The sequence below is a fragment of the Penicillium daleae genome, assembly GCF_028827525.1.
Source record: "Penicillium daleae strain IBT 16125 chromosome Unknown utg000001l_segment0_segment0, whole genome shotgun sequence".
Taxonomy (NCBI): Eukaryota; Fungi; Ascomycota; class Eurotiomycetes; order Eurotiales; family Aspergillaceae; genus Penicillium; species Penicillium daleae.
The window spans coordinates 1289934-1314098 of NW_026623149.1; the positions used below are offsets into that span (position 1 = coordinate 1289934).

Consider the following 24165-nt stretch of genomic DNA (forward strand, 5'->3'; position numbering starts at 1 on the left):
ATTTGATATTGTGTGGATAGCGATTTCCATCGTGTCCTCGTTTATTAGGAACCCTTGTTATGAGAGGGTTAGAGGTGGTCACTTTGATTTAACCGCTCTGCTATATTATACAAAAGACCATTGATGGATAAGAGGGAGAGAGAGAGTAGAATGGTGAGTATACATCTAATTTCATTTATCAATCTATCTATATATATATATAAAACTGTATGGTGACTTGATATCACTTTGGTAGCCTAATCACATGACCAGGCCACGGCAGTTGTCCTGGTTATGGATAAGCCAGGTCCCAGTACCCGCGGTATCTAACTGGAGGTGGTCAAGCCCAAGTCATCAAGCAGAGCCTCACACAAATCTGCTTCATCTTTGTATCCGAGCAGGCGTGTCATCAACTCTGAGCTCGCAGTATGACAACTTGTTCTACCTCTGTATCCCCCCCCCAATGGAGAGGCCAACACCAACACCAGCACCAGCGGCCCCGGCGGCCGCTAGAGGGGAGTCTGGCCGGAGCTCGTCAGGTGCCTATGCGTATCTCATTCCTTTGTTGCATAAGAAAGGAAGGGGGCTCCATAGACTGACAGGATGGATGCGTTGAGGCTCAGGGCCAGCGTGCCTAGTTTGCCGGTCTAGGAAGGTACGTATATCTCGATGCGGCTGCTGGTCATTCACCATCTCCACCACCACCGATGAACCAGCGGCCTTTCACATCTCCCCCAGCTCATGATATGGATGGATGCTCAACACCTTCCAACCATGCTTAGGTCCGCTGTGACAAGGCTATTCCCGCATGCCGAAATTGTGTCCGTCTTGGTGTGGTGTGTCCCGGCTACGATGAGGGCCGCCGGAACATCCCCCGTGACCAGATGGCCAAGTCCACCGAGGACATCTTCAGGGCTGCCGGCAAGGAGAAGCGGAGGATAGGTTCCTGTGAACAGTGCCGGGCCACCAAGAGTCTCTGTACCCGCAACCAGCCTTCTTGCAAGAGGCGTATCCTCCGCGGCCTGAGCTGCGTCTACCGGACCAAGCTTGACAACAGGTCGCCCACTGTCACCCAGCCGTCGGGCCGTGGAACCTCCATCGGCAACTCACCGTCTCAAGATTTGCGGGGCCCGAATGTGACAGCCCCCGTAATCTCCGGCCTCGAGGTCGACTATCAGCAGTTAGTGAATTCCTCGCTAATCACCTCACTTTGGTAGTAACTCCCTCATATCGGCCTCGGCCATCTATTAGGGGGTAGATGGCGGCTTAATTTCTTCTTTACTACCCGAGCCTTTGGGATGCTAGTGCTTTTGATCCCATGCTGATGATGACATTGTGTCTTGTGCTAGACTGTGCTCTGAAATACTCCCCCAAGATGCCGGCTTGAGGTCTAGGCTCATCAGCACCTACTTTGATCGCATCCACCCCTTACGCTGTCTCGCGTTTATTCATAAGCCTTCATTTCTGCACGCATTAGATTGCGACACGGTCATGGAAGACTATGGTGAACCACTTTTGTATATCATGTGTGCTCTAGGCGCTAGGTATGGGTGGTTCCCTGAACAGCGGACCGGATTGCATTCAGCCATTCTTCCTTCCCTCTCCGCTAGCTAGATCCTTTCTGACAACATGACAGGCTTATTTTCCTTGACTCGGTGCGCAGTGGGGCATTAGTTCACCCACCTGGCTCCACGATTCCTGGTGATACATGGGCGGAAAAGGCTCGGAAGGACGTGCTCTCCGAAGCACACTTGTTCCAAGTGTCCAGCATCTCATGGTGTGTCCGCTTTGCTTCTCATTGTCGAGAACACACCATCTCTGCGCTCTTGAATGTTGCCACTAACTCATTCTTTAGGCTCTTGTTCTTCTCTGTGAGTATGGGCTGAGAACTGACCAAAATGCCATGGTCTATGTCCTCTGTGGCTACCTATTCCGTGCCATACAGCTATTGGGCCTTGACTCGCCGCATCAGCAGACCACAGTCTCGGGGTTGCCGTCTGAGATCCTTGAGGGGGAGGTGGAGAACCGCATTGTCTGGGCTTGCTATCAGATCGATCTTCCTTTAGCGTCCGGCGTGGACAGAAATTCGCTTTGGCGCGGTGACTTCCCCACTATACCGCTCCCTTGCTCCGATCGAGATTTCCTCTCTCCCATCTATATCTCTCCGCAATTTCTCTCCGATCCTGAGGATCCAGATTCGCTCTCTGTCCTGGGCCAATTCGATCTCCCCTCGCTTGTGACTGTCTTGATAAAGATACGAGCGACGGTCCTAAGGTAATGATAAAACCCATAATTTCGAGCCTACTTACGCCGGGTAGCCTATTTTCCAAAGCGTAGATTGATTCGCACAACGCCCCCATCTGAGCCCAATATCTCAGATCCTTCATCCCCGTTTATGAGCTTGATTCGGCAGCTGGAGACGTTCTAGGAGCACATACCAGATATATTCCGCCTTACTCCACTTAACTCCTACATACACAAGGAGCAACATATCGCAGGAGCAGTCTTCTTCCTCCACATGATCTATCACGCAGCCGTGTTCGACTTGACCAGGATTTCACTTGCTGGCTTCAACTTCCGGCTCGCCGGCGCCTTCGCCGGCGCGCCGCCCGACTTTAGAGCCGATTGTCAAAAACGCTGCCGCTTCCATGCAAGCGAGGTCTCAAATGTGATTCGACAGGGCTTTAGACACGGTGCAGCTGCCTTTGACCAGCCTTTCTGCGCTGACGTCGCGCTAGAATCCGCCAAGATCCAAATAATCTACACTAGCACGGTGGCTAATGACGCCGAGTCGGTTGAGTTGACGAAGACCAATCTTAGGACGAATCTCCAGCTTCTTAAAGTCTTACATGCCGGCAGAGATGGCCTGAGCCCCTATGTGAGTGCTAGGCAACTGAGTTGGCGGGGCTCACCGCAGCGCTAAGTTTGTTCATTCAAATCAGATTCGGGCCATCATACCTCGGTCTGCAGGATATCGCAGTCGAGTGGCGAGCGCGTCACATGTACGGTGGTCCCCTCCCGCTTTGATAATTCCCTGCCGAAATGGGTACAAGGGAGGCTAAATTCGTTTGATAGATCGCCGGATAGTCAGGCCGAGGTGACTGGGTCCGCTGACATACATCACCTATCTACGATGGCTCCGTTCCGTAAGGCCAGGTCTGAAGTTCGCGCCAAGCAGGTCGGAAGTACCAGTCCCGAGACGATATCCTCAGGAGGACCGGCAGGCTCGCCAAACACGTCCGTGTCGGATCAGAATCAGCAGCTGTTGTACAATATGGAAGAGCGCATTCCGACGCATGCCAATTTAGTACTACCAATCAAGGGTTGGTGATGGGGGCGGTGCATGCAAACCACCACGCGATCTACAGCATGGGAGCTGGTGGACTGTCATTAATAACCCAGGATGCATCAATGCAGCCGGAGCAGCCGTCAATGGAGGACTACATTTGAACGGCCGATGAGATGGGAAATTACCTGACATGGGATGTCTCTGACTTATCGGAGCTGCCCCCATGGATCACGTTCGACCTCCCGTATCTACCAAGCTAGGCAAGATGCTAAATAAAGTATATAATTCATGTGGACGTCTCTATTCTAATGCTATTTCCCTCCCAGATGCTTTATCATACAGCTTCTAGCTCATTTAGCGCCTGGGGTATCCGATGATATCGTAAGCGGTGGGCTACATACACCTTGGGAGGGTATACTTTGCCTGCAAGCTCAATGAATCTCGGCCACCTGAGGAATGACTGCCTTGAGCCTCTCCGGCGTGATGTCTGGCTTGCCAATGTATTTGATCCATGCATAAGGGTCGTCCATCTCGTCAAACACCGAGCCCTGGCCCTGAATTGGCGTGGGGTACTCACCGGCGACACCAACGACGCCCACGTCGCTCTTGTATTCGTCCCAGAGCGCCAGAGCGCCAGCATTTCCTTGAACAGCTCCCGCTTCTCCTCGGCCAGGTCGCACACCTCGCCGGGATCGTCGCGGATGTTGAACAGCTCCCACCGCTGCGGGCCCTTGGGCGCTGGCACAAAGGTGATCTTCCAGTCGCCGCACCGCAGGGCCCCCGAGCCAGCGATCTCGAAGCCCATCACGTAATCCTGCCCATGGATTTAGTGGGCCGAGTCCTGTATTGCTGCTGTTGTCGAGCTCCCGTGGTGGGCGAGCGATAGGAACTCGACCCAGCTACGGCCGCGCAGGGGTGCGATCTGGCGCCCCTTGTACTGCGCCGGGTGCTCGAGGCCAGCCAGCTCCAGGAACGTGGGGACGATGTCCATGACAGTGCAGAAGGCGTCAGTGATGAGGCCACCGCCGCCGGATGCGCCGGTGGCGACGCTGGTGGGCGGCTTCACGACGAGTGGTACGCGGCAGCCGCCCTCAGTGGAGTGCATCTTGTAGAGGCGGGAGGGTGCGGTGGCTGCCTGAGCCCATCGGCACCCGTAACAAACGAAGCTATTGCCGCGACCGATGTTGTCGAGGCTGTTGTCATAATACTTGTCCACGTGGGCCATGATGCGGCCGCCGACAAGCGGCATGGCCTCATAGCTGGCACCCTCGGCGCCGTTGTCGCTCATAAAGAGGACGAGCGTATTGTCATACTCACCGCGGGCCTTCAGGTACTCGATCACGCGCCCAATATTCCAGTCCATGCGGTCCACCATGCCGGCATAGACCTCCATGGCCCGGCTGGACGCCTGGCGAACGTTCTCGGGCAGGTCATCCCAGCTCTCTGGCTTCTCGTCTACGACGACCATCGGGTGGGCCTTTACTCCAGGGTCGACCATGCCTAGTGCCTTGAGCTTCGCAAGGCGCTTCTGCCGGAGTACCTCAGGCCCGCTGCCGTAGAAGCCCCGGTATTTGTCACAGACCTCCTTGGGCGCTTGTAGTGGCCAGTGTGGGGCGCTGAAGGGTAAGTAGGCGAAGAAGGGCTGCTGCTTCTCCTCTTCAGTGCGGTTGTCTAGGTACGCCATGAGCTTGTCGGCATAGGCGTCACTACTGTAGAAGCCGTCGGGTAGGCGGCTGAGAAGGACGTCATCCTCGGCGTGCAGTGCGCGCGTGGCCGTCTCGAAGAACTTGTCAGGCTCGGAGCCTGGATCCTTGTACTGCGGCTCGTAGGCATAGTGGTTTGCACACCCCGGCAGTAATGCGAACGACTTCTTGAATCCGCGGCGGATGGGGTGATGCTCTGGCTTGAGGCCCAGATGCCACTTGCCCGACATGCAGGTGAAGTAGCCGCCGTCGGAGAGCAACTCTGGCAGCGCGACGACTCGGTGGTTCAAGTAGCCCTCATGTCCCGGCTTGCCAGCATGGGCGGGCGATGCCCGAGTGATTTCTTGAAGCTGGCCGAGGCCGGCAATGTGGTGGTCAGTTCCTGGCCCATCGTTGTCAGCGCCCGCATATAGAAGCTCCCAGATGCATCACGGGCTCGGAAAGGGAAGAGCGCAAGGAAACTTACCGGTCATCAACATCGACCGCGTGGGGAGCACGCCGCAGCAACATGGTAGTTGGTGTATCGCAGGGCATTGCTCTCGGTCGCCAAGGCGTCTATGTGAGGAGTTGAGATCTCAGACCCGAAGCAGCCACAGTCGCTGAAGCCTAGGTCATCTGCGACAATGACAAGAAAGTTGGGGCGTGTGTCCTTTTCCATTGTGACCGATTGTTGTCTAAACAAGGTGAAGTAACGTTGATGTCGACGAAATGGGTGACGGTCCTGTCTGTGCCTCGGCGCTCCAAGTCAGCTCTCAGTTCAGCTCGGGAGGTTCGTTCTCTTTCTGAAGTGGCCTGGCTCAATGGTCTGTCTACTTGACGAGAAGTTCGGCGTTCGTTTACGTTTGCATTTGTGTTGGATGCGTCTTTTATCGGCGCACTCGAGCATGCTCTCTCTCGCCACCGCGACTCCAGATATTACTAGAGCAGTATTTCCTATCCCCGCCGCTAGCTAGCTCTCCCAGCCGACGCGACGAGGTCCGGGATCAACGACGTGGAGTGTGGAGTAGTAGAGTAGTAAGTAGTACATCGACTGGATCTTCAGGATCCACCATGCCGGAACTCGCACGCTGCCGAAAGCCGGGCCTGGGGAGCTCAACTCGGTCGTTCTACACAACACCAGACTTGTGAATGAAAATTATTCTTTTTCCCCTCGCCATCCCCGTGGGATTGGCAACGGCCCCAGTGGCAGGGAAAGTGGAGAATGCGGAGAAGCGTGGACCACAAGCAGTCAAGCAGTCCTCAATTAGGCTTCCCCAGACTGCCTCGGCCCTTCAGACTAACAAACTAACTCGACGTCGATACGTCGATGGAGGAGAGAGCTACAGGAGGAGACGAATGACGAGCCCCTAGTGTAGCAATGCCTTGATTAATTCAAAGCAGCAGTCTGCCTCCTTCTCGTCTCTCTTTCCGGCAGAGCATAAATAGAGCACGGGGTGGTCAGTCACACGGCCATTCACAGAGTCAAGGGTGTGCTTCATCTTGCCTCTGCCGCCCTCTCTCTGCCTCTGCCCTCCGTTGCTGCAAAAGACAGATCAATCGAACATGGCTCCCTCTCTTGCTTCAGCTTCTCTCCTTAGTCTCGCCGCTATCGCCGCCGCGAGTGCCTCTCCCTCCCCTCTAGTCGTATCATCGCCCGCAAAGGTGCCAACTGGTGCTTCTTGGAGCGTGCCCCATGATTTTGCCTCCTTCTCCTTCCCGGCTCACTTTCTCAAGGACTATGCTGGTACGATTTCACTATGCTGGAAACGGATGCCCATGATAGCTCTGAATACCCGGCCGAAGCTACAGACGGATCCAATTCCATGCAGGCAAGCAAAGCTAATGGCCATCCCACAGGCAACACCACGTACCCTAATCTCTTTTCCCGAGACATCTTCGATCTTCTTTATTCCAAGACCGGGGCTCACCCTTTCATCCGAGTAGGTGGTACCTCAACGTGCGTCTGTCCCCTTGTCCAATTCCCCCGCAATTCGTTTGACCTCACCCGTATATTCAAATGCTATGGACCAAGTTGGTCTCCTGAATCTCCAGCCCTTGCTTTTTGTTCTTTGGGTCGATATCTTTCAACTGGACTGCTGACTCGGCGAGGACCGCGGCTACAGTGATCGGGTCTGGTACAATGCTTCTCAAGAGGTTGACTCGTACAACTGGTACAACGAGTCATCCCCAACGGCCGCGTTGGGCATCGCTGACCGGGTCTACGTCGGGCCTGCGTTCTTTGGGGGCTTTAACAACTTCCCAGGCACACACTGGTCCTGGCAAATTAACAGGGGCACCGACTACAGCGGAGAGGGCGGCCTTGACAATGCTATGGAGGTGGCCAAGCTCGTCATGAACCACGTCCAGGATCGGCTTGAGAGCTTTGAGATTGGCAACGAGCCTGAGTTCTTCGTTACATTAGGTGAGCGTCAGAAGAACTACACCATAGACGATTACGTTCGAGACTGGAACAAGTATGCCGACGCAGCCTCGGAGCGTGTCCTAAAGGGCAACAAGTACAGGCTTGACGAGACTCGCTTCTTCCAGGGCGGTACCTTCATAGGTGGTCAAGATGAGGAGTGGAATGTGTGAGTGTCAATCTGAGAAACGCAACGGGTAGAAGGGATGCTGACCCCCTCGGAACACACAGAGAGAATGCATTTGCTCACGGCATGGACGGCAAGGGCCACGTCAAGACTATGTCGTACCATCAGTATGCCGCCAGCAACCAAGGCTGGGTACGATTACAGAATTCGTACATGAACCACACCGCCGTCACAGACAACGTGACGCAGTATGAGAGCGCGATTGACTTCTGCCACTCGTACGAGCCCTTTGTGCCGCTCGTCCTTGGCGAGACCAACAGCAACGCGTACAACTTGAACATGTCACAGGTTGAGGGCGTTTTCGGCTCCGCCCTGTGGCTGATTGACCACCTGATGACAGGCATGGTCCACAGCATCACCCGCTACAACCTCATCCAGGGCACCACCTTCGGCTACAGTGGCTGGGTGCCCGTCACCTCGGGCGGCCGCGACCCATACGTTCGCGCCCCTCTGTACGGCCAAATCTTCGCCGCCGATGTTCTCGGTCATCACCCGAACGTCCAGGTGTACAACCTCCCCGGCCTGCCGTGGAACATGTCCGCCTACGGCGTGTATGAGTCTGGCCACCTCGCGCGCTACGTTGTCCTCAACTTTGACGAGTGGAACGCAACTACACCTTATGAGCGCCCCGTGCAGTCGGTCAGGCTGGAAGTACCCCGCGGCGTCGACAACGTCAATGTCAGGCGCTTGACCGGCAACGGCGCGAGCGCGGATGAGGGTATCCAGTGGGCCGGTCAGAGCTGGAACTATACAGATGGCAGGCTGGTCGAGAACGGCAAGGAGATTTGGGAGACTGCCAGAGCGATCAACAGCGTGGTGCACCTTGACATTCCGAGTACCGAGGCTGTGATGATCTCGCTGGCACATAACCCTAGGTAGTAGTAGAGTGCGCCTGTAGTTGCCTATCAGGTCCAGTGCAACAAAATAAGTGAGAAGTCAGATCTGGCGAATACAGCATCCGCTAATTCATTGTCAGTTGAGTTTTTGTGGGATACTAGCTTTCAATATAGCAGACTGTCCAATGTGTGAGTGGCTTGCCGCCTTCTGGGGCTGTACGATCAAAATCGTAGTCTTTATTGTTGAAGGGGTTGTCAATAGTTTAAAACGGATGGCTGCTATTATTAACTCGTCTGTTCAATCCGAGTATCTTCTTCTTATATCAAGGCCAGTATGTGTTCGCCTGACTTTTCTATCGCTTCGTGGTTGCGCAGAGAAATCGAATCAGGTCATTGTTGCGCATCTACTAGCTGCCATCTATTTGAGGATTTTGTAACCGTGTTGATATGAGTAGCGGGAACGCGATTCCACTAGTGGTGTATTTCTGAAGACAGACTGGAATAATAGATTTATTTGAGTTATTATCATAAGTCAAACTGGATGTGCATACTAGACTGTAGCGGCAACTAGGTCAATCTGGTAGAAACCTTAATGAACCAAGCTGGACAAGTCCTACATAATCAACATATTAGCACGTACTATGTAATCCCACTCGCATTATTATTGATGGGAAATACATATACATATAGTCCATGAAGATCCCCCTGATTGTTCTGCTTCCTGCCTGCCACGTGTCAAGTCGACCCGACCCTGCAAATTGTGCTGGACTATCTTCAAAAAATAATTCATCAACATTGCCTGCTAGGCCACGGAAGGTCACACTTTTGGAAAAATCCTCATCTCGGCCATGACCAATGACTATTCGGACGTTACAGCCTGTCCCGATACGATAACTCTGACTGAATTGGTATCTGTACCACAGCCTGCCTCGTCAACGGGACGGTCAGCTATGAAAGAAACTTTCTCAATCGTGTCGGCTGAGCAAGCCGAACCTGTATCAGATGTCTCCAGAAGTCGAGCGATTGTGATTATTGCATGTATTACTTGTATCACAGGAATTGGAAACCTGTTAGCAGGACTCTTGACCGTAGGGATTCCTGTGATCGCAACAGATTTGGACATTCCCCCGACGCAACAACTTTGGCCCACCGCAGCCTTTGCGCTTGCATGCGGTTGCACACTACTCCCATGTGGTGCAGCTGCCGATATTGTTGGCCCTCGTCGTGTGAGTCTACTTGGTGGGCTGTTTCAGGCCGCTAGCGCTTTAGGCGCTGGCCTGGCCACTACCCCAGTGCAGCTTATTTTGCTGCGGGCTACGGCAGGTCTAGCTGCATCCTGCTGTTTACCCGGAGCCGTTGGGGTCGCAGCAAAACTCTTTCCTGTCAACAATAGCCCTCGCCGCCGCAGCATCGCCTTTGCAGCCATGGGAGGCGGCCAAGCTGTCGGTTTTGGGTTGGGCTTAGTGCTAGGGGGCATATTTTCAGACACTGTCGGTTGGCGATGGGGCTTCTATGTTACCGCGATCCTCAACGGTGCGGTTCTAGCTCTTGCGCTGTGGGTGTTGCCACGGGATATTGATGGTGGCCCATTTAATCGGTCGTCGTTCTCACGTCTCGCTCGTGAAGTTGACTGGATCGGTGCATTGCTCATTAGCACCTGCCTTGCCCTTCTTTCATACGAGCTGGCTGTGGCCACGGGATCAAGTGCTGAAGGGAGCATACGTCAACCTCTACATATTACCATACTATGTACAGCAATAGTACTCTTGCCTGCCTTTGTTCTGTGGATGCATCGACAGGCTCGCCTCGGTCGCCCAGCGTTGATTCCAAACTCGATGTGGACCAACCTGCCTTTTGCAGCAATCTGCGTTACTGTTTTCTTGGTCTGGGGTACCTTGAACGCAAGCGAACAGCTCACCGCACTATACCTACAGGACGTCCGTGGTGCCTCTGCTTTTACCTCGTCCTTGTACTTTTTACCTGCGCCAGTTTGTGGACTATTAATGAACATCGCCATCGGCGGCTTACTACCATATTTACGGCCCTCGTTTGCCGTACCCGCAGGTTGTCTTGTCAGCGGCATTGCGCCATTACTGTTGGCCACCCTCTCTCATCTTGATGGGCCCGGGTATTGGCATGGTATATTCCAAGCCATGGCCCTTAATCCACTAGGTGCGGATCTGATATATACAATTGCAAACCTGGTGATGACGGCAGCGTTTCCAAGCCAGACGCAGGCCCTGGCAGGAAGTGTCTTTAACATGCTTGCTCAGATTGGGAAAAGTGTCGGTATCGCAACCTCCGCATTAATTGCGCGCCAGATAACAACAGCGCACTCAGATTTTATGGGCCAGAAAGAGGCGCTATTACTTGGTTATCGAGGCGGTTGGTGGTATAATTGTGCACTGAGCTTTCTTTCAGTGGCTATCAGTTTCTATGGGTTGAAAGGCCTAGGGAAGCTCGAGATAAAAAGGGATTAGAATTCTATTGCTATGACGGCGAGAAGAATTGGTAACTTATATTCACACTTTCACTGTATTGGGATCTGTTACGAAGTGAGCTTATTCTTGATTGGCCTCTGGGAGTTGTAGGTAGAGCAAGAATTATGGAGGCAACCGCTATGGACTATCCTCCGAGTAGTCACAGCTTGACATGGAGTTCTCAAATCATACAGCCTCGGAGCAAGGTTTACAGTCTGACATACGTAAAGTAAACATTACTATACATGCTATATAGTACCGAGACGCTTCCAGGAATCATTTCAATTTCGAAGCCTGCGTGCTAAATTGCAGCCTCAATACACCTTGCGCACGAGCGACGTATGTACACCATGACACTTTTGGTCAGCTTCTTGCTGGAAGAGCCCTAATTGAGTCGAAAGAAACTCCTAGGCTCTATTAAGACATCAAATTGATCGAATCCCGCAAGTATGGCGGCTGGTACACTAATTTCGGTCCTGTCCTTTCAAAAAAACCCTGGCCATAGTTCAGAATACTGAGATGAAGCATTGTCAAGAGCTAGCATTGGGCTGAGGCCAACTTCTGAATATCGGAGGGGCACGATGAAGTAAGTAGCCTCAACGAACATCGTTGATCCAGAAGATATGCGAGAGAATGTCATTATCCTAGAAATACGTTGGCAATATCTGATATTGTTAGTCGCATCGCAGTGGAAAAGTGATGATTGTATTGGGTGCCTATGAGATAAGGAAAAAGGCGGGAAAGTTCTCTATCTGGATGAATTTCTTAATATTGATCTAGCAAAAAGTCTACCGCCCCACCATGACCAAACCCTCGATGGTGTAGTTGGATATCACGTTCGGCTGTAATGGATGATATATAACCGAAAGGTCACCGGCTCGATTCCGGTTCGAGGGAGTATGAAGTTTTTGTTTCGCGGCTACCTGACTACCAGTGGTCAGGCTATTATATTACGAGATATGGGCTATGTTGCCAGGAGTACTCCGTACAGCTATAGCCGCACCGCCCAAGACACCAAGTACTCACTCCTATAAGTAGTTAGTAAAACTTATAACTTTAGTTAACTCTCCGTTAGAATGGCACTTACGTCAAAGCGCGCTGTAATTAATTGGGGGAATCCGGCCACCACCCTCCTACACAGCCAATGCTGGTAGCTGCTCATACTATTCAACTTCATCATGTTAAAGTGGAAGTTCGTAGAGAAATTCTTAGCAAGGATTGAAAACACAATTAATTAAAATACGATTGAAAAGTGATATTAAAATCAAAACTGAAACTGAATAACTAAAGAACCAATGAAGTTTCCATGAAGAAGAATAATTTTGATAGGGTAAGCCATTAGAATCTACCCACAGTAGGACCATTTACATACATAAGGCTATGTTTCTTGGAAGCTGTCAAATTAGAATATAATGATAGGTAGGGACTTTCGCATCGCAATCAAACCCTCGATGGTGTAGTTGGATATCACGTTCGGCTGTAATGGATCATCATATAACCGAAAGGTCACCGGCTCGATTCCGGTTCGAGGGAACATTGCTTTTTTTATCCCCGATGTCCTTTTTTAGCTCTTTTTACCTTCACATGTGACGGTAAAATGTTACTTGAGTAGTAAAATATGGAAATACTCCTAGAACTGCAATTACCTGACCTGACTAGCCGGAATCTTATTCGCGCTGGTAAAGCTCGTAGACAACAGTATGTAGGGGTCTACCTCTTGATGATCAATCACCCTGCTCATATCCAGCTTCATCTGTCGCCACTTTGCATTCCACCCAGCTCCATTTGATTGACTTCCTCTTCAACGAAAACCATTCACTTCTCTCAAACTATTCTCTACTAGACAGAGCTTGGTCGATCTACCTTCAACCGGATTCGCACCTGCCGCCAAACCAAGAATCTAGACAACAGCAATACAACGGGGGCTTTTAAATCATAGGCGTCAAGATTTTGAGAATAAACATGATATTGGCCCGGACTCTAGCACCGGGGATTCATCGCAAAATTAAGTAGATACATTAGAACATTACTAGTGGTCGCGGCGCCGCATTGCACGAGGATGTGCTATACACATAGGGCGTGTTGGTTGGGAGGCTATCCGACTATGCGCGAGAAGTATCGCGCGTCATGCCATCTTGCCAATTGCCTGCAACAAGTGGACATGTCGTTTCCAGGTGAAGGGCCTGAAATTGCACCCATGACCCTCGTGGTATCAAAGAGGCAGACTAGAGGACAGGAAAAAAAGAATGGTAGAAAAAGCAGCACCTCACACGGACTATGAGCAATTGATCCAGCAGGTCAGCTTTCTCTGGAATGAGAGGTTGTCAAGTTGACTCATTGAGCCTTCTTTGACGAAGTCTGGTTCTCTCTCCGGCGCTTCAGAGCATCAGGGGTGTACTCGGTGTCCAGAACGTAGTCCCACCACCGGAAGCTGCTAGAGTAGTTGCCAATGAACTTTTCGTGGTGGAGATCATGGTGGTCCGCACCAGCCCAGAAGGGAAGAAAGTGGTGGAGACTCCAGGGGAATTCGTAGCCGCTGTGCGCGTCGATTGCCTGGAACAAGCGCAGGACAATCCAGATGTACATGGTGAGAATGTGCAAGTCACCGGTGAAGGCACACCAGACGATTGGGCAGCCGACCGTTCCGAAACCCAGAATCATGACCTCGATCGGGGATGCATATTCAGCGGCCAAGCCGAACGGAGCCGAGTATTGGTGGTGAATCTTGTGAATGGCCTTGTACAGAGGACCCCAGTGCAGAGCACGGTGGGAAAAGTAGTGCCAGGTATCTTCCATCACGAAGAAGATCGCAATCTGGTACGCCATGGTCCACACGGAGGGGAAAGGAACCGAAGTTGAGAGACCGAAATATTGAGCCATGGGGTGGAAGAGCCTGCCGTTTCAAAAGACCAATTAGTTTTGCCACCAGGGTCGCTGTGAAGACCTCGAGGGTCCAAAAGAAGATGGTCAATCTTACCAAATCTGGGGGAGTTCGACGGTGAAGTGACTCAGGAGCACGAACTTGGCACAGTCCCACTGTTCGCGCAAGGAAGGGATCTTGCTCTATCGAAGGATTAGCCCATCCATTCAAGTGACGGTTCACCTGGCCCCACGCTGGAGTCTCGGCATGTAACTTACGCTCTGAATCTTGTAGCCCTTGAAGAGACCTAAACTATCAATGAAGATCCAAGGCAGCGAGCGGCCAAAGTAGACCAGCTCGTGCATCATGAAAGACATGATACCGGTGGCGAGGACATCGTTCTGCATCCACGCGTACCAGGCAGCCCACAGCCGCTCGGCAACGTTCAAGTGGGCATTGTATTTGCCAATCTCCTCGAATTGGCCCCAGTAGGTGACCGAAGACAGCACAGTCGAGTTCCTATACGTGTTCCGAGCAGGTAGGTTAGCACGGCCATTTCGAAAAGATCGTGGGGAAAGAGGGAGGAAGGAGGCTCTGGCAGGCCGGAAGAAAGGTCACGAACATTGTGTTTCCCCTTTAGAAAAGGTGTCACCAGACGGGATTGGAGAAAGTGAAAGGAAATCAGTGGAAACGAGGAATAGAGTGGGCCAAGTCGAGAAGTGGGAGAGGTGATAATTAAAGCCAGAGGCTGTTTAAGAAGGGGAAGGGAGAAAAGGGAGTTGGAAAGTGCAGCAGATATATGAATAAGATTTATTTGTTCGACCTTCGGGGCGGGCAGGACCATTCCCGAAGTGGCGAGACCCGTTTGAATTGGTAATTTCCCCTGAAAATTAAAAAATCAAAAAATCAAAAATTAACCTAACATCCAGTACCTATTGGACTCCGGAGATGCGGGTGACACCAGTTTGTCGGGTTTGCACCTGCCAGTTGCCCGCGATAAAGGGGGTTGGAGTACTTGAGGCTATCCTCCGACCAACCATCGGCCTGCTAAACTGGGCAACACCGGGCAGGACTGGGTAAGGCCACTGGCGAGCCGATCACCATCCGAGATCCACCCTGCGACAAGAATGGAAATTCCGGGTCTCTGGTTGGCTGGTGCCTCGTCAGGCCATGCCAACTTGCCAACTTGCCAACTTGGATCTTTGCGCTTGTTCGCCCCCCGCCGAGATCGCCTTGCTCAGCCCATGCGGAGCGTAGCAGAAGATAGAATATATCCGCACGGAAATAGTAGTAACAGCTAATAACCAGAGTCTCTATACTTACCTACATAAGACATATACAGGAGATACGAGGTACGGGCATTCACTACATAGTATGCTTCTTAAATTGTATATAGTATTAGTTTCTTCATTCTTGCTGTAGGAGAACTACTGTAGTCCACGAACCCAACTCAACCATAGGATAACCATCATGATCATAATCAAAAGATCATTCAACCCCGGTTCGACGTGTTCCGTCTCTCATCAGGCTGCTCCGTACAGTAGTAGTAGGGCCCTCGGACACACTACAGTACTACACTGTACTCCGTGCATAAGTATATTTCGTACTTTGGTTGCCAAAAATGATCATCCCACCTCGGGAGGATTGGACCGCGGAGTACCGTGTACTTTCGAGTACAGTCGGGAGCAGATTGCCTATTTGCACTGTTTGCACATTACCTGACAAAGGTCAGTGCCGACAGCTTACATAACATCGATCCGCCGAAAGGTATTTGTTTGCTTGGTTTGCATAATGACGTCATGTGATTCTGCAGACCAGTAATGCCAACCTTATGGAATGATGCCCATGGCCAATACCAATACCAATACCAATACTAATATCAATACTGGACTACCAATTCGAGGGTAAATGCTGACCCGGACGTAGTAGTCGAACCTGTAGTCGACGCTCTTCTAGGCCGCCATGTCGATTGTCCAGGAGTACGTCTCCTGATCCCTCTCCGATTTTTCTTTTACCTCCTTCCGAGATGATCTGATCCCTCCATGGTTGTTCCAGCTGACACCGTCCTACCCATCTAGAACGGCCTGCGGCGTCAATATCCAACTCGATCGACTGCAACAGCAGATTACACGTCCGGAGAAGCTTCTGTATACTGAAGATGCTCCCCCGGTGCTCGTTCGTCGCCTGCAAAATGTCATCGGGTCTATCTCGGTGACCTCCAAGACCCAGTCTTTCCTTCCTGCCACTCGTCTCGTAGATTTGCTTACGGACCCATCCTTGACGCGTCAATTACCCGTCCCCGCAGACGTCCGGGTCGAGGCAGAGACTGAGACTGAGGAGCATGTGTCGGACTATCTGTGGCTGGTTGCTGCCAAAGCCTCGGTCCAGGCATCAGGCCTGGTGATGCACTCCCTGTTGGACCAGACGCTCCGACTTCAGGAAGAGACTTACTACTGGAACGAAGTGCTCGGGTCATTCTGGAATAGTGGTCTCTATACGGCCCAGACAACACCTACACGTCTCTGGCATTGGTCCAAGGGCCTCCCTTCGCTCCGAAACGCCTCCTCCGCCTCACTCTCGAGGTCCTTGGCGGCTCAATGGGCACAATTTTATCAAATCGCTCGACAGAGCATGTCGGAGTCCCCCTCCGACTCAACTGGTCCTCTCCCATCCGATCTTGCCGCTCCGAGGCTCGCCAAAAAAGAGACCGCCTCGTAGCCATGACGGACATTCATACTAGTAGCCTGGGTCTGCTTATGGAAAGTTGGCACGCCTTCCAACCCGAGAATATGGCCATGGACGGCGCCCAATTGCCTCGTGATCAGTGGCAAGAGACGGTCACCCGGATTGTGATTCTTACAGAAGCTATTCTTCAGCAGGCAATCAACCAGTCAAATGTGGGGGGCTTTGAGGAACGGGTGTTCACGACCCTCGAAGAGGACCAGGCCGGTATACACACGCTGGGCAATGGTCTGTACTCTACGCAAACTCCAGCGGATTTGATTCAGCGGCTGGTTTCCGTCCTTCGTGATCAATTGCCAGGGCACAGATCTTCGATGTCAACCTTTGTCACTTTGCATGGGCGCCCGTCGAGAGTGACTCGGTATTGGATCCCAGTCTCGCTGGCGGTCCTGTCGGGCAGTGCGTCCCTGGAGTTCTTGGCCCAGCGACAGGACCGGATCCTACAATGGATCATGGATCTCGGTGCCACTATCATCGACTTTGGCGGCAACTGGGTGGTGGACCCCATTCGTAAACTAATCGGAACCATTCGACACGACGAGAAAAGTGAAATTGCCATCATGAGCAAGAACAGCTTACTGGCTGACCGGGCCAGTCTGGAGCGGATGGTCATTGATTTTGTCAATGACCGTCCAGACACCAGCCAAGGGCAACCGCCCGTGGAAGACACAACGGCCATTGCGAACGCGGTCAAGGAAGGGGACTTGACTCCAGTCCTCAAAGCCTATGAGCGAGATCTCCGGTCACCCTTTATGGGTACCATTCGTGGAGATTTAGTGCGCGCTCTTTTGATCCAGATCCAGAAGACCAAGGTCGACGTTGAAATCGCCATCAGCGGCATTGATGCTCTCCTGAAGAGCCAAGAGCTTGTCTTTGGGTACATCTGTCTCTCTTTTCTTCTCCTTCCTCTTTCCCCTCTTCTTCTTTCATTTTTTTCTTTTTCGAATGCCTGATTACGCATGGTCTGACATATTCGGTCTAGTTTCGTTGGTCTTACCCCTGGAATTCTGGTCTCCTATGCCACTTTACGCTGGCTGATCGGGCTCTTTGGCAACCGCCGAGGTCTGCAAAGGGGGAAGAAACGACATGAGCTTCGTCGGGGTCTGAGGTAAACACATATCGAATCTGGAAGTGGTGAGGCATGCAGCTGACTGACGAATTAGGAATGTTACGCGTATCCTCACATCTGCCCGGTCGTCCGATGGGATGATGTCCTACAAGGAATCAGGTCGACTCATCTGTGAAGCCGAGGCCCTTCTCCAGAAGATCAAGCTAGTCCTGGGGGGTATTCAATACCAGGAGTTCCGAGAGGATGTTCAAGACCTGCTCGACGTCCAGAGCGGCGTTGACAAGCAGCTACGGGTTGTAGAGAGGATGAGATGGGCATACTTCCAATAAAATAGAGGGGTAGTAGTGATATTTTGGTATGATAGTTGTTGTGAGATATGAATATCATTCTGTACAGACCCATCGTGGGTACGGTGGAATATCTTTGTCCGCGTCGAGGTGCACCGTATTGTAATATGTGGCTTATTCCTTAAGTAACGATCCATGATGATTATATTATACTGGCTATTAAGTCTCTATATCAAGACATCTCCTACCCTTAAGTATACCTAAGCCTTAGCATGCCAATTGTTGCCGCCTAGCTCATCCACCTGTTCTGTTCAACGTGGGCCTCAATCGGGGCTGCTTACATAACCGGTTCATCGATCGCAGCAACGCAGTACCGTCATCACTCCGCTCGGTATTGACCACTCTAACCTTTCCCTCCCCCTCCTGGCCTTCCCCCGACGTGCTTGTGTTCTAAATATTTGAGGCTGATTTAAAGTCTCTCACATATCCAACAATTTACATTTGATTCCCTGCTTTCCTGCAGCAGCGGGTGATTTTGAAACCACCGACCCAGCGCTCCTGATAAAGTCCCTGGAGGCACCAGGAACCTGGTCACCCTAATCTCCTGCGATTCACTTTGCGATTGCTCTTTACCGACATCTTCTCTTAGCATCCTTGCAAGAGCCACTGAACAAATTCATACGATTTCCCCGTCCGACCGTGGAACGTGCTGACAGTCTTGACTGCCTCCTATCTGAAAACAACGACCCCGTAACGCCGACCGACAAACGAACCACCCCATCATGGCTGGCACACGGAATTATGACTTCCTGGTGAGTATCTTCATGGGCTGCTGGGTTCCTCCAATCACCATTTCTAACCAGAAATGTCTCACAGATCAAGTTGCTGTTGATCGGGGACTCCGGCGTGGGCAAGTCGTGCTGTCTGTTGCGGTTTAGCGAGGACTCATTCACTCCGTCCTTCATTACAACCATCGGTATCGACTTCAAGATCCGCACGATCGAGTTGGATGGAAAGAGAGTGAAGCTGCAGATCTGGGACACAGCTGGCCAGGAACGTTTCCGAACCATCACCACCGCCTACTACCGTGGTGCGATGGGCATTCTCCTGGTCTACGATGTGACTGATGAGCGGTCTTTCCAGAGTAAGTATCATATTTTCCTCCCTCTACTATATGGCTCTTGTCCTCTTGTCGTTGTTGTTCTTCCTCCAGCAAAGACACCCAGCCCACCCAAACCCATCCGTTCTAACTTATTTTAAACAGACATCCGAACCTGGTTTTCAAACGTCGAGCAACACGCGAGTGAGGGGGTCCACAAGATTTTGATTGGAAACAAGTGTGACTGGGAGGAGAAGAGGGCTGTTTCCACCGAGCAAGGCCAACAGCTGGCGGATGAGCTTGGCATCCCCTTCTTGGAGGTGTCTGCAAAGAACAACATCAACATTGAGAAGGCCTTCTACAGCCTTGCATCGGATATCAAGAAGGGCATGGATACCTCCAAGAGCGAATATGCTGCGCCACCGCTTCATATAGACCAGGGATCGGGCCAGAGTAGCACTGGAGGGAAGTGCTGCTGAAATACCCTGTACCATCACCACCATCATCGCCATGACCACTACCGCCACCTCTCCTTTTCCTAATTCCTTTGCCCGTGTCTGTTTATCTTTGCCGCGCACGCCTTCTTGATATTTTTCTCGTGCCGCACTTGGTCATTTCCCGCACAGCTGTTCCCCTCCCATATCCTTTCGCCTGCAATTTCATGTTTTAAGATTTGAAACTCCATCCGTTTTTATGGGGACCTGGCGCCTGTTACAGTCGAGTATCGTACATATCTGTCCATACCCCGTGGCAACTCGTATCCTTTTCTTGATGCTTGTATATGCCAAGTAGTGCTTACTGAGTAGTCGGTCGATCATTGATATCCTGTCTGTCTGTAGAGGATATGTCTATAGTTCTTTCTTAAGTAGCCTTCCTTTTTGAGAAATCAGTAGATATCATCCATGCTACAATAGTAGTTAATAATACATAAATGAAAAAACAGGGAACATGCCGTTTCGGCACAAGGTCTCCTCCAGATGGCCTCCGACTCGGACCCACTTTTCTTCGTTCCTATCAGTCGCCCGATAAGAGCCCTCCAGCTTCAACCCCCCACTTTAAATTTCTACAATCTCCAACAAACCAGATACTGAAAGAACCCAGGACACCGTGGAGGAGCGGACTTGCTGTACTCGGGGCCTTTGAAAGCGACTGAATTGGGGTATTGAGGTTTTTAATTCGACCAATTCCCGCCCTGCGCGGCATCAGGCACGAGTTAACAGGTGCGCTTGTTCATTTGTTGCGATTCTTGAGTAAACTTGCTAATTTGGCAACTTCAGGTTCCAGTCCAACGATCGAAAGCCTTGGCCGTGCGTGTTGCGCGTGAATATACTCCTGCAAACCGACTATCGAGAGGTACCGGTGATTCAGACTCGCTCGTTCTTCATTCCGTTTCGCGACCCGTTCGTTTACTTCATGCTCCTTTGAGTGTCCCGTCCCACACATGGCCGACGTCCGCAGTTTCACTGCTCGACCACTGTCGAAGCAGGCCCGGAGTGATCTCAAGGATGCATTCCGTATCTATCTGTCTTCCTCCTCACTGGCTGCTCTGAGGCTCCGCGCAGATGACCTATGTACCCTGTCGTCGGCCGAGGGGTCCCCGAAGACTGCAATTGCTTGGACCGCAGTGGAGAATATACAAAGTACGGTGGTACAAACATCAAGAGCTCTTCAGGATTGCTACGGTATAAAAATCGGAGAGAAAGTGGCCATCACCAAAATCGATGGGACACTTGACGATATCGAATCAATCATTTTGGTGGACTGCTCCGATCCCGAGAAGATTGAAAAACATGGCCCCATTGCCGACGGTGAAAAAAGCCACTGGGAGTGGGCTCTGGAGTTCCCGCTTCTAAGAAGCGAGGTTCTGGCGACTGGGTTGGTCTTCGAGCTGGAGCTCAAGGGTCAACGCCGCAGCTTTCGGGTGGTCAGTATACATGCCCCTGGCGCGAGCCCGAACCGTACCATCTTCCGGTTCACGAAGAACTCCAAAGTCTCGATTGGAACGGAGGTGCAACCGAGAGAAGAATCGCGATCGAGCATTGCCGTTCAGTCCGTGGGCCTGGGTGGTCTCTCGCGTCAAATCGAGGACATCAACGAAAGCCTGTCCGACTTCAACCTTGATCCACGTAGTCCGGCTATGCCGTCATTCTACGAGCATAACCGGGGAATTCTTCTATATGGTCCCAAGGGAACGGGAAAGACGGCTCTCCTGCGACAGATCGGGTCTGCTGGCTGGAAGCAAGTGTTCAGGATTGGTACATCTTCCCTGGGTCGCAGTACCAGCGAAAGCGAGTCGAAGCTCCGCAATATATTCCAAGAAGCTGCGCGTGCCAAGCCAAGTGTGATCTTAATTGACCAGTTGGACTTTATCGCACCAAAGCGAACCTCCTTCGAATCATCATCCCTGGTGTCTGTTCTGTGCGAAAATCTCGATGCGATTCAAAGTGGTTCCGTTCTTGTGGTGGCGGCCACACGGCATCCCAATAATGTTGACGATGCTCTTCGAACCCCTCATCGACTGGGAACCGAGATCGAACTACAAGTTCCTACCGCCCAGGATCGGGCCCAGATCCTTCGTGCCATTCGCGGGCCCGCCTTTGCAGGACTTAATGATGACCTGATTGATTTCATTGCTGAAAAAACACACGGATACGTTGGGGCGGATCTCTACGCTCTCCTTCTGCTCATCTGTCGGAAAGCTCGACAACGACAGCTGATTGAGCAAGGCTCCACCATTCTACCGGCAAAACCACCCTCCCAAGAAGGGGATTCATCCCCTAGTGACCTCAGTGATGCTAGCAATGGAGAGGTGTGCATCGACTTAGATATTAGAGAGACGGATATCCTTGCATCCCTGCAAGAGGTCCGCCCAACGGCCATGCGGGAGGTCTTCCTGGAGACACCCAAAGTCCGGTGGTCGGACATTGGAGGGCAGCATGAGATTAAAAAACGCCTCCAGCAGGCCGTGGAAAGACCTCTTAAGGTAAGCGCTCTTCTTATTGAGCTTCCTCCCCCTTCTTTATATTGTTTTTTGGAACCAGGCTAATTATCATCCTAGCACCCTGAACGAATGCGCCGACTCAACGTGAAGAGTAAAAAGGGAATCCTTCTATACGGCCCTCCCGGGTGCTCCAAGACTCTTACTGTTAAGGCACTGGCAACGGAAGCTGGTCTTAACTTCTTGGCTGTCAAAGGAGCAGAGATCTTGAGTATGTATGTTGGCGAATCTGAGCGATCGCTGCGAGAAATTTTCCGCAAGGCCCGCGCGGCACGGCCAAGTATCATCTTCTTTGATGAGATCGATGCCATCGCTGCTCGTCGCAGCAGCAGCTCCCAGGGCGGCGTTAATGTCCTAACCACTCTTCTCAATGAGATGGACGGTATCGAGGAATTGCGGAATGTGTTGGTAATTGCTGCCACGAATAAACCAGATGTCCTTGACCCTGCCCTCATGCGACCTGGTCGCCTGGATAACATCCTTTATATCGGTCCTCCAGACTTGGAAGCTCGACGAGAAATTCTGCGGATCTGGGCGAGTAAGTCCGTCGTCAGCCCAGAAGTTGATCTGGATGAGTTGGCATCTTGCACCGAGGGCTACTCGGGCGCCGAAATGGTCAGCATCTGTGAGACTGCAGGTGACGCAGCACTGGACGAAGAGGAGGAAACACAACAGGAACAAGATGTGAAGCTGAAGCATTTCGAGTACGCCTTGACTCAGGTGCGGCGTCAAATTACCGATGCCGTTATCCAAGAGTATGAACAGTGGCGAGATGCACAGAAATAGATATGATAGACGACCTGTGAACTTGTTAGGTTGTTGATACCCCCTCTATCGTTGTAGCCCTTTCAATAGATTCTGGTGCCATATGATTCTGACAATACCATTTTCGCATTGCAATAATTGTGATACTTGCAATCATGGAGCTTCGCTCTCTACTGGGCTTCCTCAACGTTTTTAAGATTAATTTGAACCGATCAATTCACAATTGGACCAAATTGCTAGTGACATCAAGGTGATTACCCGATGCGGCTAGCGTGGCTCTTCTCCCTGCGCCCTTGATTTAACCTCGCGGGCTCATGACTTGACATGCAGCATGCAGGTACAGCTCCTTTCTCTTTCTTTCAACCTCACGTTTCTTCGTCCCTCTCTCATCTAGCCACCCCTCGCTCAGCAACCATCACCAGAGTCCCAGCCATGTCACTGCGATCCCCTCGGGGCAATTCGCCCATGCGTTCTCCAGATCGCAACCCGGCAAGATCACCTCGAGGAGATCACCGACCACGAAGCGTTACACGAAGCCCAACACCAGACCGTCAACGACGCACCAAGAGCAAAAGTCGATCCGTATCGCGAGGGCGATCCCCTTCGCGCTCTCGCAGTCCTAGCAGAGGGGGTAGACGGTACAGGAGCGCAAGTTACAGTCGCTCTCCTAGCCCAAATCAAAGTCCTCCACAGAGCGCAAAGGTAAGATAATCTCATGCCAGTTTTGCTGTCTGATGAGTTGTGCTAATGGTACTCGCTTTGATAGATTGTGGTTGAGAAATTGACCAAGAACGTCACGGAGAAACATCTTCGCGAAATATTCGGCAGCTTTGGAGATATCGAGTACCTCGACCTACCGATGAACAGATCCTGTACGAACATCCTGGATGAATGTCGCTGATGCTTTTCAGGTGTACTGATCCCTTTCTGCTTTCATCTAGTTATGACCAACCGTGGCACCGCCTACATCCTGTACTACGACCCGGCCGACGCCGAGGCAGCCATTGCCCACATGCACGAGGCTCAACTTGATGGCGCTATCCTGAACGTTTCAATCGTGCTGCCTCGTCGAACATTCTCTCGCTCCCCACCACCGGTATCGAACAGAGGGGCTGGCGGGCGCTCTCGCTTTGGCAAAAGGCCACACGGAGACTCACCTCCTAGGAGACATGGACGTCCGCGGCCTGGGGAAAGGCGCGACACATACCGCCCCCCCTCTCTGTCGCGATCACGATCACCGGTACGATCGCGGTCTTATTCTCGGTCTCGTTCCCCTCCTCGACGGGGCAGCCGTCGCCCTGAGAGCCCGCGACAGCGCCGGCGGCGGAGCCCCAGCTACAGTAGCTACGGATACAGCAGCCGCAGTGACAGGAGTCGAAGTCCAGTGAGGAGCCGCAGTCGGAACCGACACTAGTCTAGCCAGTGGATTACAGACGTGCACGAATGAGTTCTTTGAAACGATTCCTGGGCGCT

General features: G+C 51.9%; 11 protein-coding genes across 11 annotated transcripts; 9 read left to right on the top strand and 2 right to left on the bottom strand.

The window, feature by feature from the left end:
* Positions 1 to 863: 863 nt before the first annotated feature.
* Positions 864 to 2902, top strand: N7458_000353 (Zn(II)2Cys6 transcription factor; the record flags this gene model as incomplete). The annotated part of the gene is made up of 6 exons (XM_056903747.1): positions 864 to 1159; positions 1329 to 1523; positions 1616 to 1756; positions 1835 to 1850; positions 1925 to 2215; positions 2462 to 2902. The coding sequence occupies 6 exons, from the start codon at positions 864 to 866 to the stop codon at positions 2900 to 2902; spliced, it is 1380 nt and encodes a 459-aa protein (XP_056771514.1).
* Positions 2903 to 3112: 210 nt separating this feature from the next.
* On the top strand, positions 3113 to 3310 carry N7458_000354 (uncharacterized protein; the record flags this gene model as incomplete). Its single annotated transcript, XM_056903748.1, has 1 exon — positions 3113 to 3310. One exon carries the CDS (start codon positions 3113 to 3115, stop codon positions 3308 to 3310), a length of 198 nt encoding a protein of 65 aa, XP_056771515.1.
* A 535-nt stretch (positions 3311 to 3845) lies between these two features.
* N7458_000355 (arylsulfatase) lies at positions 3846 to 5629 on the bottom strand (the record flags this gene model as incomplete). The annotated part of the gene is made up of 3 exons (XM_056903749.1): positions 3846 to 4082; positions 4164 to 5353; positions 5455 to 5629. Coding segments are annotated over 3 exons (1602 nt in total), but the record flags the coding sequence as incomplete, so codon positions are not given.
* Positions 5630 to 6513: 884 nt separating this feature from the next.
* Positions 6514 to 8435, top strand: N7458_000356 (glycosyl hydrolase family 79 C-terminal domain-containing protein; the record flags this gene model as incomplete). Its single annotated transcript, XM_056903750.1, has 4 exons — positions 6514 to 6694; positions 6754 to 6890; positions 7060 to 7538; positions 7601 to 8435. 4 exons carry the CDS (start codon positions 6514 to 6516, stop codon positions 8433 to 8435), a joined length of 1632 nt encoding a protein of 543 aa, XP_056771517.1.
* An 805-nt stretch (positions 8436 to 9240) lies between these two features.
* Positions 9241 to 10872, top strand: N7458_000357 (MFS general substrate transporter; the record flags this gene model as incomplete). The annotated part of the gene is made up of 1 exon (XM_056903751.1): positions 9241 to 10872. One exon carries the CDS (start codon positions 9241 to 9243, stop codon positions 10870 to 10872), a length of 1632 nt encoding a protein of 543 aa, XP_056771518.1.
* Positions 10873 to 13206: 2334 nt separating this feature from the next.
* On the bottom strand, positions 13207 to 15522 carry N7458_000358 (sterol desaturase family protein; the record flags this gene model as incomplete). The annotated part of the gene is made up of 4 exons (XM_056903752.1): positions 13207 to 13765; positions 13850 to 13935; positions 14011 to 14251; positions 15479 to 15522. The coding sequence occupies 4 exons, from the start codon at positions 15520 to 15522 to the stop codon at positions 13207 to 13209; spliced, it is 930 nt and encodes a 309-aa protein (XP_056771519.1).
* Positions 15523 to 15694: 172 nt separating this feature from the next.
* On the top strand, positions 15695 to 16450 carry N7458_000359 (uncharacterized protein; the record flags this gene model as incomplete). The annotated part of the gene is made up of 2 exons (XM_056903753.1): positions 15695 to 15711; positions 15811 to 16450. 2 exons carry the CDS (start codon positions 15695 to 15697, stop codon positions 16448 to 16450), a joined length of 657 nt encoding a protein of 218 aa, XP_056771520.1.
* Positions 16451 to 16452: 2 nt separating this feature from the next.
* Positions 16453 to 17872, top strand: N7458_000360 (NCA2 family protein; the record flags this gene model as incomplete). The annotated part of the gene is made up of 3 exons (XM_056903754.1): positions 16453 to 17351; positions 17457 to 17582; positions 17638 to 17872. 3 exons carry the CDS (start codon positions 16453 to 16455, stop codon positions 17870 to 17872), a joined length of 1260 nt encoding a protein of 419 aa, XP_056771521.1.
* A 740-nt stretch (positions 17873 to 18612) lies between these two features.
* Positions 18613 to 19408, top strand: srgA (Rab family GTPase srgA; the record flags this gene model as incomplete). The annotated part of the gene is made up of 3 exons (XM_056903755.1): positions 18613 to 18642; positions 18707 to 18974; positions 19095 to 19408. 3 exons carry the CDS (start codon positions 18613 to 18615, stop codon positions 19406 to 19408), a joined length of 612 nt encoding a protein of 203 aa, XP_056771522.1.
* A 962-nt stretch (positions 19409 to 20370) lies between these two features.
* N7458_000362 (putative AAA family ATPase) lies at positions 20371 to 22713 on the top strand (the record flags this gene model as incomplete). Its single annotated transcript, XM_056903756.1, has 2 exons — positions 20371 to 21912; positions 21988 to 22713. The coding sequence occupies 2 exons, from the start codon at positions 20371 to 20373 to the stop codon at positions 22711 to 22713; spliced, it is 2268 nt and encodes a 755-aa protein (XP_056771523.1).
* Positions 22714 to 23124: 411 nt separating this feature from the next.
* Positions 23125 to 24106, top strand: N7458_000363 (RNA-binding protein with serine-rich domain 1; the record flags this gene model as incomplete). The annotated part of the gene is made up of 3 exons (XM_056903757.1): positions 23125 to 23394; positions 23459 to 23564; positions 23634 to 24106. The coding sequence occupies 3 exons, from the start codon at positions 23125 to 23127 to the stop codon at positions 24104 to 24106; spliced, it is 849 nt and encodes a 282-aa protein (XP_056771524.1).
* Positions 24107 to 24165: the final 59 nt, after the last annotated feature.